This window comes from Phyllostomus discolor, chromosome 10, assembly GCF_004126475.2.
Source record: "Phyllostomus discolor isolate MPI-MPIP mPhyDis1 chromosome 10, mPhyDis1.pri.v3, whole genome shotgun sequence".
Classification (NCBI taxonomy): Eukaryota; Metazoa; Chordata; class Mammalia; order Chiroptera; family Phyllostomidae; genus Phyllostomus; species Phyllostomus discolor.
The window spans coordinates 95389247-95405652 of record NC_040912.2 but is presented as its reverse complement, the minus strand read 5'-3'; the positions used below and the strand labels follow the sequence as shown (position 1 = coordinate 95405652).

Sequence of the window (16406 nt, the reverse complement as noted above, 5' to 3'; positions counted from 1 at the left end):
AGGCTCCGTCGCCCCGGCAGGAGGCGGGCTGCCGCCTCCCCACCTGTACTGGGAGAGCCCTGGGGGCATGTTGGCACCTGCTCTGCACCACTGTTGTGAAGTGGCTTCCGTGGTGGCGTCCCTCGGGTGGCCGCCCTCGCCAGAGGCCCGCATGAACCCTTCTGACTGGTGTCATTGCTTTGCGATGGGCCCTGGCGACATTGCTCGGTTACCAAACAGCCTTTTCCCCTCCGTTACCAAAGTCATGTGCTCTGCTTTGTGAGTCAGATGTTGGCACCAACAGGATGCTCTGTAAACTCAATTTGACCAAAGTCATTGCTTTTCAAAAATCCGTTGGTTTTCACTGTGAAGTTAGATCAGTGCTTTCTCAATTTCCCCCCAAGCCTTGGCCCTTCCCTGCTTCTAGGAAAGGTGCTGGACAGCCGCCCGCCCGAAGAGCTCCTGCCCTCTCCCTGCAGGAAACGCCCTTAATCGTCAGCTCCCTCAGCCGTTACCCCTGTGAGGGAGCACCACCCACCTCTATCCCAGACCGGAAAGGGCCCCTTTACAAGCCTGCTCAGCACCCGCTCCCCTCTGATCGAGTCTTGGGCTGGAATTTCGGAGGGATGCTGAGGGCGCAGCTTAAGCCTTCAGCTCCTAGGGTGACTTGTGTCTGTGGAGCACTTTCCACGGTCCTGTGTGGACGGCTCATCTGGTCTGTGGCTGTGAAGACCACTTTCTCAGACAAGGAGCCAACGTGGCGCGAGGGACTGAGCTGGTGAGCAGCCGGGCTGGGCTTGGACTCAGCCCGTGACCCAGAGTCACGCTCTGGGGCCTCCGGTCTGCTCCAGCCCACTCGCTTTGTTAAGGTCGTGATGCTGTGGGCGGGGCTTATCTGAGATGCGTGGTTTTCACACGCGGATCCACTTTATGGGAAAAGGTGAGCCTCGTGACAGGGAGACCTAGCACCTTCTCACTGTGAAGCACAGGTGGCGTTGCCGCCCCATTAATGGTGAGGGCCCAGGCGGAAGGCCTCACGCTGGGCCCCCCCCAGAGCACCTGGCTGGTCTGGCCCGTGTCACCCCCAGGCCTCAGCAGCTTCCACGCTGTCACACGGCTCCCTGCACCCTCTCTCCTACCCCACACAGTCCCTCTCCCTGCCTGCTCTGTGGTCACTGATGCACGCTACGATGATTCGTGCATTAGCACACGGCCCACCTGCCTGGAGAGAGCTTCCCCTGCCTGGGCTCCCCTCAGCGACGCGCCCAGGGGTCCCAGTGCCCGCGAGCCGGGCGGGCGGCTGCGGCGCCCACGGGCACTCAGTCCTCTTGGCTGGCTGTGCGATCTCCCCGCCCGCCCAGCCGGCCACAGTCACGGGAGGCTGGAGGCAGAGTGTCCCGTTCTTCGTGATAAAATCTCCCGTTTTTAAAAAAGTAGAAATGAAATTCAGTTTGTCATTTGAAGTTAATGACACCTAAAATGGTAAAGTCATTTTATGTGTCTGCCTTTGAAGGAGCTTGCCAAACAACTCAGCCTTTCCCTTTTGAGGCCAGAAAGTAACGAACTCACAGTCAGTAGAAGTAGGACACAACCCGTAACAACAGAATGTTGAAGCCAGGAGAAACTCTTGGCGATCTAAGCAGCCCCAGCATTTCCTGCATGGCAGAGAGCGGGGGACGCAGTGGGGAAGGCCCGTCCCTGCCGAGGTCCCTGCACAAGGGGAGCAGGTCATAGGAAGGAGAGAAGAGGCATCTGCCACTGCAGCATGGACTTGGCTTGAGAGTCATTTGGACACGTATGGCCCATTTGTTGGTACTTCAGGTACAAACTTCAGGGTGATTATGGGTATTTTAGGGGTTTGTTCAAGCAAAGGAGAGGAGAGAGAAGCCTTTCTTAAAGCATCACTACTGGACTTTGAAACCCAAAGATAAGAGGCACAGTAACCACAGGGGAGAAGGACATGTGTTTTGATATTTATAGATTAACGGGTCATTCTGAGATAAAATCTTGAGCATAGAGAAAAAGTAACAAATGATTTTTACTGTTTTTTTGTGTAATTCTTGGTGATTTTTGTTTAAAGATTTTGTTTGTTTGTTTGCATAACGTTCATGTCATTAACCATACATAAACTCCTCGTTGCATGTTTTATTAACCCTTGGTATATTCATTTTCTTCTGACTTGAAAGAGTAACCCATTAGAATTTAACGCTGACGTCTTGAAGAAGGCTGCAGCTCAGAAAGCTTTCAAGGTAAACAATGATTTTCCCTCTGAAAAGTTCGTGAAGACATATTGAAAGAGATGATGCCTTAACCCTCATGGGTTTATGACTAGTTACTAATTAGTTGTCATTGGAGAGAGCCTGCTTTTGTTACCCCAAAAACAGTAGTTAGAAGAATTTAAGTCAGCTTCAAAGATACATTTTATGAAGCTCCAATGTGATAAATTAGATATCTGTTCTGTTGACCTGAGTGAGGCAGCAGTATCTAAGGTGGTTGTAAATCATCTGTATTTTAATTGGATTTGAAATTGTGAAAATGGTAAAGTGGAAGTCCGGTTTGAAATCCTCACCACCTTTCGGAATATGGCTGGAAGGCACCCCTTGTGCATTGTGACTGTTTGTTTGAACATCACCTCTTTCAATATGCTGAGTCGGGCCGTCTCTGATTGGCGGCCGCCAAGCTCAGTGCTGCTGGGCGGGGCCAGGCCTTTCCGGAAGCTCTGCCTTCATCCAGTGAGGTGTATTGAGAACTAAGCTCCACTCCCAAACACCACGGACAAGCCTTGTCTGCCTCAACTGTTAGAGGTTTCTGATGACTTACAGTGTTTTTTTTAGCTTGTTTGAACATTTCAGGGTTGAATATGTGGACGAGGGTTTAAACGTCATTGCTTTAAGGAAATCCCATAGGAGGGATTCAGGAATGCTTTAAAATCAGTTTCACCCGGAAGGATAAGTTAAATTTCAGAAGCGAAGGAGACCAGTCAGGCCTGCTCCGACAGAGCCAAGCCCTCGTGCACTCGGTGCCGAGGAGAGGCCGTGGGGCCCGGCAGGGGATGAAGCAACAGCTTCCACTGAGGCGCCGGGCAGGACCGCACCGGTAGCCCCCTGCCCGTTTCTGCGTCATGGTCAGAGCAACGCTGGGAGGCCGGACTGCCTGGGCGGGAGTCCCCGCAGGGCCACTGCCACTCCTCCGCGTGGCAGGGTAGTGAGCCCTCCCCGTCACTCATGGAACGGAGGGGCAGCGTCTCCTGCCGGGGCAGTGAGTGAGGTAAATGGGATCGTGCATGGGAAGGGCTCCGTGCAGCCGGTCCAGTGTGTTCGTTTCAGTTGTTGCCACGTCTCCGCATTGAGGCCTGACAGCCAGGTTCTGGAAATGCTGTTGTGTCCGCCTTACGGACCTGAAAGCTGAGATTCACCCCGACGACGTGTGGCCTCCACAGTCCAGGGGGGGAGAGCTGAGGTGCAAGTGCGGGCCGGCCCAGACTCACTTGCCCGAGGCCCTGCGTCTCCGAGTGGCCCTGGTGCCTTTGGAGATGGCGTCGTGGTGGAAGACGTAGCGATTTAGGGCCCCAGACATCGTCTGTTTTAAGACACAACACTAGTTTACGTGCCACGAAGAGAGAAAGGAAGCGTGTCAGTTAGGGCTTGACGTGATAGTGTTTATGTCGCACACACTGCAGGAATGCGTAGGCGAACAGACGTCTGTCGTGGCGCTCACACGCGCAGCAGAAGGGGTCTGGGAGCAGAGCCAGCGGGTTGAGGAAGCGGCTCCCGCGACCTTCCCGAAGGCAGGTCCCAAAGGCGGCCGCCGTTTCCTTGTTTTTGAAGGTGGCAGAAAGTTTAAAGAGAAGGCGTGTCCTAAACGGGACAGATTCCCAGGAAGTCTCTGGGAATGAGGGACTGCTTCGGCAGAGAAGAAGTGAGTGTGTCAGTTAAGAAACACACTCGGCTTCTGAATCAGACTCAGACGGCAGTTGTAGGGTCGGTCAGCCAGACAGGAGAGCCCCCAGCGTCACAGAGTGTGGCTTGGGGCTCGGACCTGCTTACCCCCCCACCCGGGGGGCGGGGTGCTGGGGAGGCCCCTCCCTTCAAGGCCAGACTGTCAGTCGCCACACATGACCGCCAGGGAGGGTGGGAAGTAGAATCTTTATTTTCGGAGGACTCGTGCTCAGCTGACACCCAGGGTTCAGTATTCTCTGCCACCACAGTCTGCAGCCTTTGAATTTTTAACAGCATTTATTTCATTTTGCAGAACTCACTCACATCATAAAGATGAACCAGAAAATAGATTATTGCAGTAGGTTTGGGCTAGTAATATTTTATTCAAATAATCATATGAATTTGATACTTATTTTTGTCATTGCTGCAGTGTTGAGGATTGACTTCAAAGTTGTTACTAAAAAAATGATGACCTTATCATTAATTTCCACTAACATATTTAACTGTATCTTCTGTGGGGCTCAGTTATAAATAAACCTCATGTCCCATATATGTTGTGTTTTCCTGTGCTTTCTTTAATCAGCTCTCTGTGCTAAAGTGTGCTTCTTACCATTTTAAATTATTTACGATATCTGCTTAGTTCAGCGTGACTCTAGATCGACATTTGCTCTGCCGTCAAAGTTACCAAGCCGCTGGCAGCGAGATTTGATTCTTGGTAACTACATGTTTGAACAGAAGATGCTAAGTTAAAAACGTAAAAACACATTTTTGACATTTTGTAGTGTTTTTATTATTCCAGAAAGAGGGCTGTTCTGAATCATAAACCCTTTTACATTTGTCCTTGCTCACGGTTTTCTGTTCATTCATTACACTTCATTTTGTTGTCCTGGTGAAATGAGTTTTGAGAGTGCAATTAACATGAAAAGATATTCAGAAGATTTCATTTTTCCAAAGTAGCTTGCTCTAAAAATAAAAGACTTTAACCCTTAACATTTGCACATAAATAGACGTTTTCCTGGTGTATTTCATGGGAGAGGTAATTTGGCTTGGAGTGTGCTTAGCAGCCCTTCCCCCGCTACCCGGTCTCAGTCCCTGTGACTGAGGACTGAGGAGTGAATGGAATGACTGTCAGTCCACACCAACAAGTTCGTTTTTAACAGCCCGTTTCAGGGTGTCCACTCACTGACTTGGTCCGTTTTCTGTTTCTGGACAGTCAGGGAAGAAGGTGAACAGCAGCCCCAACCCTCTGGTGCAGATGTCCGTTGGTCACAAGGCCCAGGAGAGCAAGGTGAGGCTGGCCGTGTGCTGGGACGTGCCTGTCACCCGCGGGGCGGGCGGCGGACTGCTGGTGCCCACGTTGCTCTTTCGTCTGCTCGAATCAGCCACCTCACGGAGCAGCAGCTCCTTAATGTGGAGACAAAGATACTGTTCACTTTTTAAATACCATCAAAACTCACGAGTATGCTTTTGCTTGACTCCATTGGTAGATGAAAGTTTCTTTGAATGTTCTATAAATATTTTGTCTAAAAGATAGCCAACTGTGCTGAAAGCGCATAGAACTCGGCACCAGCAGCTCTGCCGGGGGTGGAGGGGGGCCCTTGCCGCGGCTCGGCATGTCCTGCTTTCTGACGCAAGAGAAAGCAAAGCGTTCCCAGGACAGTGTGAAGTTCCAGGCCTCTGTTCTCTTGCGACTGTTGGGAGCACAGCGCTGTGCAGCGCTTGGCGGCACAGAGGAGGCTGCGCCGGGGAAACCTCCGTCCCAGGGACTCCACGGCCGCCTGCCCGTGCACTCGGAAAGCTTGGGGCTCTGGGTGTGGGACACGTCCCACGGTTAATGCATAATAGTGCATGCTCAGTAAAACGTATGTCTTGGAGTTTAATTAAAGCCGTCCCAGGCTTTCAGACACAGTGAAGGAGCAAGCACGGAAAATATCACAGAGCTGATTTTTTGGTATTTCTTTCAGATTCGGTACAAAACCAACGAGCCCGTGTGGGAGGAGAACTTCACTTTCTTCGTCCACAACCCCAAGCGCCAGGACCTTGAAGTCGAGGTATTCTGCCTGCCGCCCGCACACAAGGGCCTGCACGTGCTTGAGGGTCACCTTTCCCGGACCCAGCACCCGAGCTCAGTGGGCCTCTGTCAGGCCGGGCCCTCGGTCTCTCGGGCTCTGTGGTGCTGCGGACTTTCTTTCTTTTTTTAATTTTACACTTTTGGTTGGTTTCGTCACTTCCCCAGGGTGTACCTGGGCACCCTTTTGTCAGCCTTGCTGACCTTTATTAGTTCCGCTGGCTTGTCTGTGGCTGCGTCGGGACTGTCGGTGAAGAGTAAGGGCATCCTGCTTCTGTGCTTCCCCTGCCCCCCGGCCCCCCTGCCCCCCGGCCAGTGCTGCTGACTCCCGGGCCTCGCCCTCCTGCCCTGCCGGCCCCGAGCCTCTCGGGAGGGCACCCCTTGGCCTCTTCCCGTCTTAGGAGGAGACTTAGGGCTTCACCATTATGCCTGAGGTCTGAGGACGTTTCCTTCTCCGGCTCCTAGTATGCCGATGGTTTCGGCACGAACGGATGTGGAATTTCATCAGAGATTTTTTTCAACAGTGAGATGATCACTGGTTTCCCTAAGTTTGTAAATATGGTGACACACATTGATTTTCAGGTGTTGAACCTTGTGAGCCCTTATTTGGTTTGCAAGGTTCGCCATGAGAGAGTCCCACGAGGAAGCCTGTGCTGAGGGATAAGCTCCCTCAGTTGTGAGGTCCTGTCCTTCCTGTGCACTCAGTTTCACGCACTAAACCCTCGTTAAGGGTTTTTGCGTCTGGGTTCAGAATGGATTGGTGAAAGTCGTGTTCTTTCTCGTGCTCCTCGCTGTGTGATGGGGCAGTGACAGAGACACGTGATGTGGGTACACTGTAGCATCACTGGGTACAGTGTTCTGACTTCCTGAGGAGGCTGCCCACTGTGTCACTGTGTTCATCGGGGAGGAGGTGGCTGGAGCGTGCCTGTGGAAGGCCGGCCCAGACCCTCCCGCCGTCTCCGCCTTGCCCGTGGCGCTCAGTGTGTGCTGTGGTGTTCCGCAGGTCAGAGACGAGCAGCACCAGTGTTCGCTGGGGAACCTGAAGATCCCGCTCAGCCGGCTGCTCACCAGCGACGACATGACCATCAACCAGCGGTTCCAGCTCAGTAATTCAGGGCCGAACAGCACCCTGAAGATGAAGATTGCCCTCAGGGTGCGTAGTCTCCCACGGGTGGGCAGGGGTGGGCTGCAGGGGCGAGGCTCGCGGGCACTGCTGCACAGGGCTCAGGACAGGGTGGATGGTGGTCAGGGTGTTGTCGCAGGGCCGGGACCGGCAGGAAGGTGCCGTCCCACATGGCAGCGTTTCCGGGTTGCTTGTGCCGCCTGTGGAGTTCGTTACACCTTCCCGTGAAGGCCATCGGCCGTTTCTTATCCTTTGGCCCAGAAACTTGCTGTCTGGGTCAACAAGGTCTTCTGCTAAGATTAAATCCTCAACAGTCCTTCAAAAGAGAGGATTGAATAAAACTCTACAAGGTGGTGGAAATTACAGGAAAACTTTTTAGGTCCAAAATAGACAATAAATCATTTGTAAGCACCTAAGGAAAAGTTGAAGGTAAAACTGGAGAACATGAGAGAATGCTAAAACTCACTAATTTTAAAAATGCACATTAAAATGGAGAATGATCTTTTTAAAAGAGCTAGGACAGACTTAGTGCATGGAGGGGGCAGTGGAAACGGTCTCCTGACTCCTAGCCAGGACCCTGGCCGTGCACAGCCTTTCCGAAAGGACTGCAGTGTCTCCAGGTGGCACGTCGTAGGGCCCCTGGGACCAGGGGCCTTTCTCTGGGAGTCTTTTCGATGCAGCGCACCAGGCAGGGAGGCCCTGAGCAAGAAGCCACTCGCTGCAGCTGTATTTGGCAACAGCGGGAAGAACTTCGGGCCGTCACCGTCACCTCAGAGTGCATGACGGGCTCATGGAGCACAGACTCCGCTCAGTGGGACGTCGTGCACTTGAAAGCAAATATTAAAAACCAGCAAAGTGATTGATCTAGGTACTCTGGCAGCTGAGGACACGTGCTGCCCCCCATTGATGCTGGGCATCTGGGGTGACCTTGCTGGGTAGAGGGGTCCTTGACTCGCATCCTCCCGCAAGATTGCTGGTGGAGACCACCTGTGCAGGTGAGGGGCTCTCTTCCAGCAGTAACGGGAGCCACGACCCTGCAGTACTGCCCGCTGGTGGAAGAGGCTGCAGAGAATACACAGAAATGACTTTCACATCGTAAAAATGATACTTTGATTACTTAAACTTTCCTTTTTAAAAGCTTTATGTGACATTGTGTTACTTCAGTAATAGAATAGCTGTACAGACCAGATTGTTTACAATGCTTTGTGCCAAGTTTTAAGGAAACATTTATGAATAAACGTATCAGGCTGTTTCCAGTGTTACTGGTTGTAACTGCATTTCTTCACACCTCTAGGTACTCCACCTGGAAAAGCAGGACAGGTCTCCGGACCACCAGCACTCAGCTCAAGTAAAGCGACCCTCAGTGTCCAAAGAAGGGAGGAAAACATCCGTCCGGTCTCAGATGTCTGCGTCGCCAGGCACTGGTGACAGCAGCCCGGCCCCGTCCACACCCGTCATTGGGGGCGCTGCGAGGCCTGGACTGGAGGAGAGGGCCCCGCCTGTGGAGGCCAGCCCGCAGGGACCCCGGGACCTGGGCCGGAGCTCCTCCAGCCTGCAGGTCGGCGCCGCCGGCTCCCCCAGCCACATGTTTGTCAAGGAGCCCACCCCCAGCATAGCCTCGGACATATCGCTGCCCATCGCCACGCAGGAGCTGCGGCAGAGGCTTCGGCAGCTCGAGAAGTAACTAGACGCACCCTTCGCTCTTGCCGCGTCACTGCGCGCCCCGAGTGCTGTGGGGGCGCTGGCTCACCGCAGCTAAAGGAGCTTGGGGGCGGGGCGGCGCCCTGGCAGAGTTTCCCGGCCCCGGCTCATTTAAGGGTTGGAATGAGATGGGGAGTGAACACAGGGGCTCTGGCGCTCCTGGGCGCCTGTGCTCAGACCAGAGGCAGAGTCGGAGCCGGCCTGCTGCCCCAACCATGGCGATTGGCGTCCGCTGTGCGGGGTCAGGGCTCCCCTTCTCCCCTCTTCACTCAGTGCCCGCTGCTGGCCCCCAGCTGCTGCCTGTCCGTCTTTGGACGTTCGTGTTGGCCTCTTAAAACCCCGTGATTCCCAGAGGAAAGAGCAGTCTGCAGGCACCAGAAGCTTCCGATGTTAGCCTTCCCTCTCAGCAGAAGGAGGCTGCCCTGGAGACAGCCCTTTCTCTCTCTCGGTGCTTCCAAGAGGAGTGTGAGGAGCAGCCGGGGGGCAGAGGCGAAGCATGTGCTGCTGGCGTCGGGGCGCAGGCACACGTCTGTCCTTCCCGTGTCCTTCCCGAGGCCGCGCTCAGGATGCTTGTCTCCTTCGCATGTCCACTCCTTTGGGAGAAAGAAATCAGTCTCTCCTCCTCTCTTGCTCTAGAAGGAAACAGAACTTGAATAAGAAACCACTTTTTCTGAGGAGCTGGCTTTGGGGAGCCGCCGAGAGAGTCTTGGGGGACACTGAGCCAGGCAGTTGCTGCCCGTCTTAGGGTCTGTGCTTAGACCTTGAGAGAGAAATCAAAGGGGCATCGCGATGTCACCAGACGTCCTGTCGGTGCACCACAGAGCCAGGGATGGGTGTGGGTTCTGAGGAAGGGCACGTGGGTTTGGGCAGCCCCAGGCCCAAAGACCAGGCCCAGAGCACCAATGGGTGGAGCCGGGAGTCCTCCCTGCCCCGTGTCACTGCGGCCCCACATGGAAAACGGCCAGTGTTGAATAGTTGAGTCGCACTTACCCTCCACGGACGCAGGAGTGGGACGGGTCGCTTTACGCTCCGGGGCTCGAAGGTGTCCAGGTCATCCGATCCCCTCCAGCCCACACGCGTGAGAGTGACCGAGCCGTGCTGTGGCGGGGACGCAGGGCCGGGGCCAGGTCTGGGGCGGCTGTGACCCCTGCTCTGTTTCCTCAGCGGGACGACGCTGGGACAGTCTCCGCTGGGGCAGATCCAGCTGACCGTCCGGCACAGCTCGCAGAGAAACAAGCTGGTGGTGGTGGTGCACGCCTGCAGGTAAGCGGGGCCCGGGCCCGGCCTCCCCCGGGCGGCCCCTCGGCTGCCCCCTGCGCTGCGGTCCTGGGGTTCCTGGGGTTCCTCGGCGGCTCTCCTTCGCTCCCCCGGCCGGCTCACGCCCTGCACGACCTCTCGGCTGCTGCGCAGCGCGCCCTCGGGCCGTGGGGGTCCAGGTGGTCGGTTGCGTGGAACTGGATGATAAACGTGTTTGCTTTTTTAATTTCTGACTTTCAGAGGGGAGGGAGGGGGAAAAAGATGAGACAGGCATTGATGTGAGAGAGAAACATCGGTCGGGTGCCTTCTGCATGCGCCTCAACCGGCACCGAACCCGCACCCCGGGCCTGTGCCCCGACTGGGAGTGGAACAGGCGACCTTTTGGTTTGTGGGACCGGACGCCCTTCCGTCTGGGGGCGCCTGCACTGCACCCACTCAGGCCGCACGGACTCGCCGGGGTCCCCGGGGAAGACGCAGGAGGGCCTGCAAGGCCCGGGCGGGCAGTCCCCCTTGGGGACTTTTTCCTCGTGAACACTGTAGCACGACGACGACGGTGCTTGAGGACCGGCTGTAGCACCTGTGAGTGTGGCTCTCGTTGTCGCTGTCGTAGACCCTAACGTCTGCTGTTCTCCGCTTTGTGCTGCAAGGAACCTCATCGCCTTCTCTGAAGACGGCTCCGACCCCTACGTCCGCATGTACTTGTTACCGGACAAGAGGAGGTCGGGGAGGAGAAAAACGCACGTGTCGAAGAAAACACTGAACCCCGTGTTTGACCAGAGGTAGGGACTCGACCCAGCTGACTGTCCGATTGAGTGAGGGAGGCCCGGTCGGAGCCTCCCAGGGACTGGCGCCCGGGAGCCCGCGCAGGGCCGAGACCGGAGGGAGCACGGCCCGCGGGGCAGGTGCGAGCGGGCTGAGACCCAGGAGCGCCGTGGGTTTCCGGCAGGAGCCGTGGGCCGTAGACCCGGGTGGGGAGACTGGTGGGAGGAGGGGAACAAAGGAGTTTCAAATCAAAACTGAGGAGATTAAAGTACATAATGTTTTCAAAAGTAATGATAAATCTGCAACATCTTAAAATACAACATTTGTGTGAGAAACAGCTGGTTTGCAAAACAGTTTGAAAATTAGTGAAGAGAGCAGCATAATTGTCTTGGGTTTTCTCGAACCCCTTTCACGGTCCAGCCTCCGAGAGGCCCCTTTCTGCCCCTGTGGCCAGTCTTGGGGGGCGGCACCCCCTGAGCGCCTTGAGGCCCGGAAAGAGCCTCCATTTGTGCAAGCTGGGGCCTCACTCTGCCGTCCTCTGTCCCGAAAAGCCACCAGCATTTTGGGAAATGGTGAAGTCGAGTGGTTTTGGTCTCTCCTGATTCAGTCTTCATCTCCAAAGGTGCTGCCAGTCCTTGGTCAGGTTCTCGGGACAGGCGCGCACCAGGTCCCAGGGCAGGGCAGGGCAGGCACCCTGTGTTCCCGCTCAGTGGCAGCACGGACGACTCGGAGCCCCCAGGCTTGGGTCTCTCGCTGGGGCAGCTCGGTGGGAGGCCAGCCACGCCCCAGCCACGTGCCTCCCAGGCCCTCAGTCCTGCAGTCTGCCAGAGACCCCGTGACGCGGGGGCCACACACTGGCGGGCGTCAAGGACTTGCTTCCCCGGAGGCACTTGAGTCTGTGGCGTCTGACTCTAGCCACGGGAATGCACCGTGTAGACGGTTTCCCGTGGGGAAGCAGGTCGCAGAGCACTTTGGGTCAGCTCACCTGGGCTTCGAAACTGCTCTCCTTTCGTCCGGGGGGTGGGGCGGGGGAGCCAGCCTGACTCCTGGCGAGCAGAACACCGTGTCCACGGCCCACATCCTGCCTGCCCCGCCCGCACGTGGGGGAGCCGCGGGCCGGCGTCTTCTGTTACATTCAAAACCATGGAAAGTACTTTGATGTCGTGATTTCACGAAATCTGGTACCCAAACACCTAGCCCGAAAACCCTGTTTTACGGTGACAGACAGACACACTGTAACGTTTGGGGGGTCTCGTGAGCGTGAGTGTCCTGTTCGGTCACGATGGGCTGCAGCGAGGTGACGGGAGCTGCAGGAAGGCCCTCTTTCTCCCCCAGCTTTGATTTCAGCGTGTCCTTGCCGGACGTGCAGCGGAGGACCCTGGACGTGGCCGTGAAGAACAGCGGCGGCTTCCTGTCCAAGGACAAGGGGCTGCTCGGCAAGGTGAGTCGGAGGAGCCCGTGGTGGTGGGCTCCCGCACGGCGCGAGAGTTCAGCAGCGCCCCAAGTGCGTGTGGGGTGGGTGGGCTTCTCGGGGACCGGTGCGTGCTTCCTGGTAGAGCCGCGGCCCATGAAAGACCGTGTCAGCCGACACGCGTGCGCTGTGAGGATGGTGTTTCGTTGTTTTCATGTTCGATGTCAGCGCATTAGTCACCCTAACACCATGAACTCGTAGTGGAAGAAACGAGCGTTTTTCAGGGACCGCAGAGAGAGAGAGCCCGACGGAGGGCTGTCCTCCTCCACGTCCACCCCCCCACTGACCACTGTGCTTGACCCGGGCACCTCCTGGGCCTCACTTCTCTGAACTCTCTCCGTCTTGGTCCCGCCCACACGCAACTCACCTGTGTTCCCTGGTGAGAGGCGTGGAGGCGAAGGGGGGGAGAGGCTGGGGTGCAGGTGCCGTTTATGGGCGGTCCACGTCAGCTGTGGGCTGTGTGGCCCGAGAGCCTGTAGCCTTGACCCCCACTGACATTTCGCAGCGACTGGACGTTAAGACTGATGGGCTCAGGAAGGACCTCCTGGCCAGGACCGACCCCTGCCAGTTCAGCGGTGCTCCCTAGGGTAGAGCTCTGTGGAAGACGAGAGGCTGGAAATAAAGGGGAGCTGCACACGGCAGCCGGAGGGAGGCGGGAGGAGGCTGGGGAGGTCGGGGAGGGGCAGAGCCGAAGGGGCGCCGTCGGCCCGCGCTCACCGACGCCCTCTGACCCGCAGGTGCTGGTCGCTCTGGCGTCGGAGGAGCTCGCCAAAGGCTGGACCCAGTGGTGAGTGTCCCCCACAGGCGACCAGCCGCTGGGCGGAGAGCCCCCGTCTGCTTGCTGACACTGTCCCCCTGACCGCCTGTCACCCTCCTCTCCCCGTGCCCTCAGGTATGACCTCACGGAAGACGGGACGAGACCGCACGTGGTGACGTAGGCCCCGCGGGCCCGAGGCGCTGCTCCCTGGGGTGTCGGCCCCGCCCCGCGTGCTGGAAGGCGCCCCCACCCCCCACTCACCGACGCTGTTTTTATACTTCCTGTTCTTCGCTGGACATGCCTTACTCGTTTTATAAAGCGTGGACACTTGAGGCGTATTTGGCCGATGGTATCGTCCAGTGTTGTGTGTTGGACCCCTCCAGCGAGTCGGCAGCCGTCACAGCCCACAGCCGGGCGGCAGGCACCGCTGGTGGGGGAGGCTGGGTGTCCGGGAGGGGGGCCCGTGTGTCTGCTTCGTGGTCGCCGTGTTTCGCGTGTCACGGGGGCACGCCGTGCCGTGTAAATAGATGCTATTTTTTATAATCTCTACATGCTGGTTTGGATTCAGAAGAAAATGGCTTAAGGAAATATATATATTTTCTTCTAAATTCTTATGACAGATAATCATTTTTGTCTTCGCAGGAAAAAGTTCTCAGTGACTTATTTTGTGCCATTTATTTTTAAAGAGAAAAGCTGAAAGATTACGAAATATTAGTATATTTCTGCCCATTATCAAAGAAAGAAAGTATTAAAACTATTAACACTTTTGTGACTACGAAGATGCGTTACTGAGAAGCCGGGTGCTCGTGAGGGAGGACACTGGGCAGCTGGGCCGGGCAGACCGTTCAGGGGTCGTCCCGGCTCCGAAGTCGCGGTGTGCTGCTCCGAAACAGCTCACACAAAGCGGAAACGCCGAAGTTTTGATTGCGTGTTATCACTTGTTCACGAAACAGTGCAGCGACACACAACTGTGGTCTTTCTGAAACGTGACCCAGATGGTCAGGGTCCGCGCGAGGCTGTTGTGCAGTAGCCACGAGCGCTGGTGCTCGCCCGTCGTGCTCGTTATTCCCGGCCTGTGAGGGGAGACCAGCTCCCACTGCCCCCCCCACCCCCCGCCCGAGGGCTGTGAGGTTGGCCGGGTAAGCAGACAGGGACGCGGTTTAGCCGATCGCTGCTGCGCCCGCTCGTCAGCGTGGCACAGGCGAGCGCAGGACGGGCCGGAGCTGGCTCTCGGTTCCCTTGTGCCCTCTCGCCGGGCCACCCAGGACCCAGGGTGCCAGCAGCTGGCGTTCGGGGGCGACTCCGCTTCCTGGGTTTCTGAAGCTACTTCCTGCCAGGACTGACCTCGGTGTCGCAACATCGTCACACAGTTTCTACTTTGGAGTATATTTTTCTCACTAGACGATTAAAAGCATGCTTTGTATCCCTCCGAGTGTCTGTGGCCATGTCCTGAGCCGCGTGTGCCGGTGTGAGGAGGACGCACGCGTGCCGAGAGCGTGCCGAGTGCGTGCCGAGTGACGCGTGCCTTCGAACCCGAGAACCTCCGGAATTCAGGGATGCACCCACCGGGCACAGAACCCTGGGACTGAGGTGCGCACTCGCACTGCAAAGCGCCTCGTGGCCCCGGGCTCGGCTGCCCAAGCGCCTGCCACCCTGCACACCGCTGCCCTTCAGGGGTTTTGGCTCTTCCCCCTTTGCTCCTGCACCGCGAGCGGGTGTGTGGGTGCTGGAGCTGCCTGCTTCACGGCGCATTTCAGGTTGTCGGAAAGGCCCGTCTGGTCCCACCGTCCCCTGTGCGGAGTGCAGGGGAGTTTCCAGGTGTCCCGGTATAACACGCGAACGTGCGCGCACACAGGGCACGTGACGGGTATTCTGGGAGCCCGAGCAGGACAGGGCATTGCTCAGTCTCGTTGCCTGCCCGTGACGTGGGATTTGTTGGAGACGCTTTTAACGTCAGGGCCGTGGAGGGGATCGACAGGGCAGAAATGCTCACCGGGATTCAGCACCAATAATTTCTGCCAACATCTTAAAACTTTCGGCTGTCGCAGCCGTGCGCTTCCACCATTTGATGTGTGTTTTTACTTGGTGGATTGCTTATCTTAAGCAACTGGGTGAAATAAACACGACACGAGGCAAAAAGCCTGCACGATGCCTGCTGGCCCCATGACACCCGCCTCCTGCGAGTGGCTGCCTGCACGTTCCCAGGCCGCTCGGGGTGGGGGGAGGGGAGGAGCGAGGGAGGATGGTTCTGAGGCTGCCGAACACCTGCCCGGGTGACTCCGACTGACTTGGTGGCAGGAGTGTGCACGGGGAGGCTCTCGTTTCCCCGGGGAAGCGTAAGAACCACTGGGGAGGCCCGGCCCCGCGCTGCAGGGCCCTGGTGATGGAGGATGCCTCGGGTCCTCCGAAGGTTCGTTTCCAGTTCCTCCTGGTGGGTTCACCTGGGGAAGGGGACTTGGGCTTTCCCACACCGAGCCAAAGCAGTGTAGGGACGTTTGCTTACCTGAGTTTGAATTCCCTTGAGGTTGTCCGTGTGGGTTGCTAGTCCTGTGCCTTGAAGTACAGAGGTACAGAGGTGGTGTTTTCACACTCCAGATGAAAACAGGCCCCTGTAGGGTTGCCACTCTGCACTGCGAGAATGCCTTCTACAGGCGCCCCGAGTCCAGAGCTCGGCCCTGCCTTCTCAAGACCCTGGGCCGGCCGCAGCTCCATGTGTGCACCGGGGCTGCGGCCGGCACCCCGCCCTCCTCTGGGGCCCCCGCTGCCGGGGGGCGGCTGCGGCGGGTGCTCTGCAAGACGGAGGAGGTCCGCTGTGTCAGCCGAGGTTCCGTGACGGCACACATATGTAAGCAATAAAACTTTCGTGTTGGCTCATTCGTGACTTGTCCCTCCTTGTCCTTTGAAATGAGAGTTCTAGTGTGGGGCCCCGTCACCTGACAAGCGCATGCGGGATGCTGTTCATTTTAGCTCTCTGTGACTGCCTCCATTTCCAGAAGCACCACCTCTGGTGGCTGTGGCCACTCACTCCTCTTTCTCCACCATAATCAGATCCCTATCCGCCCACCTCAGACTCTGGGCTTTGGAAACCACTCTTCTGGAAGATAACTGTGAGTAGAAGATGCGGTCTTCGCATGCGCTTTACAACCAGAGCACCGGCAAGTAACGAAACGGAGGCTGTTCTGAACACGGAGGGGAAACGCTGGTGTGTCCACTGCCGAGGTCGGGGCGACTGTCACCTTGGTCCCCGGGCGCTGGCTCAGCGGGGCCGTCACTGAGCACCGAGAGCAGCAGCGGGAGAGCTCAAGTTACTTCATTTCAGGGGCCACGTGAGGAAAACAGAAGCCGCCACC

The 16406-nt window shown here is 56.9% G+C and overlaps 1 protein-coding gene across 3 annotated transcripts in view; it reads left to right on the top strand.

Annotated features, from left to right (window-relative positions):
* Positions 1–14484, top strand: part of ESYT2 (extended synaptotagmin 2) — a 51533-nt gene extending 37049 nt beyond the window's left edge. For 2 of the 3 annotated variants that reach the window (XM_028525540.2, XM_036011090.1), the window contains 9 exons: positions 5131–5205; positions 5882–5968; positions 6989–7138; positions 8403–8788; positions 9974–10072; positions 10714–10845; positions 12164–12269; positions 13037–13086; positions 13192–14484. In XM_028525540.2, coding sequence (XP_028381341.1) covers positions 5131–5205; positions 5882–5968; positions 6989–7138; positions 8403–8788; positions 9974–10072; positions 10714–10845; positions 12164–12269; positions 13037–13086; positions 13192–13237 — 1131 coding nt within the window. In that variant the 3' untranslated portion in view covers positions 13238–14484. Of the gene's footprint in view, positions 1–2165; positions 2229–5130; positions 5206–5881; positions 5969–6988; positions 7139–8402; positions 8789–9973; positions 10073–10713; positions 10846–12163; positions 12270–13036; positions 13087–13191 lie in introns of all 3 variants that reach the window. The other variant, XM_028525539.2, reaches the window with a different exon arrangement.
* The last annotated feature ends 1922 nt before the right edge of the window (positions 14485–16406 follow it).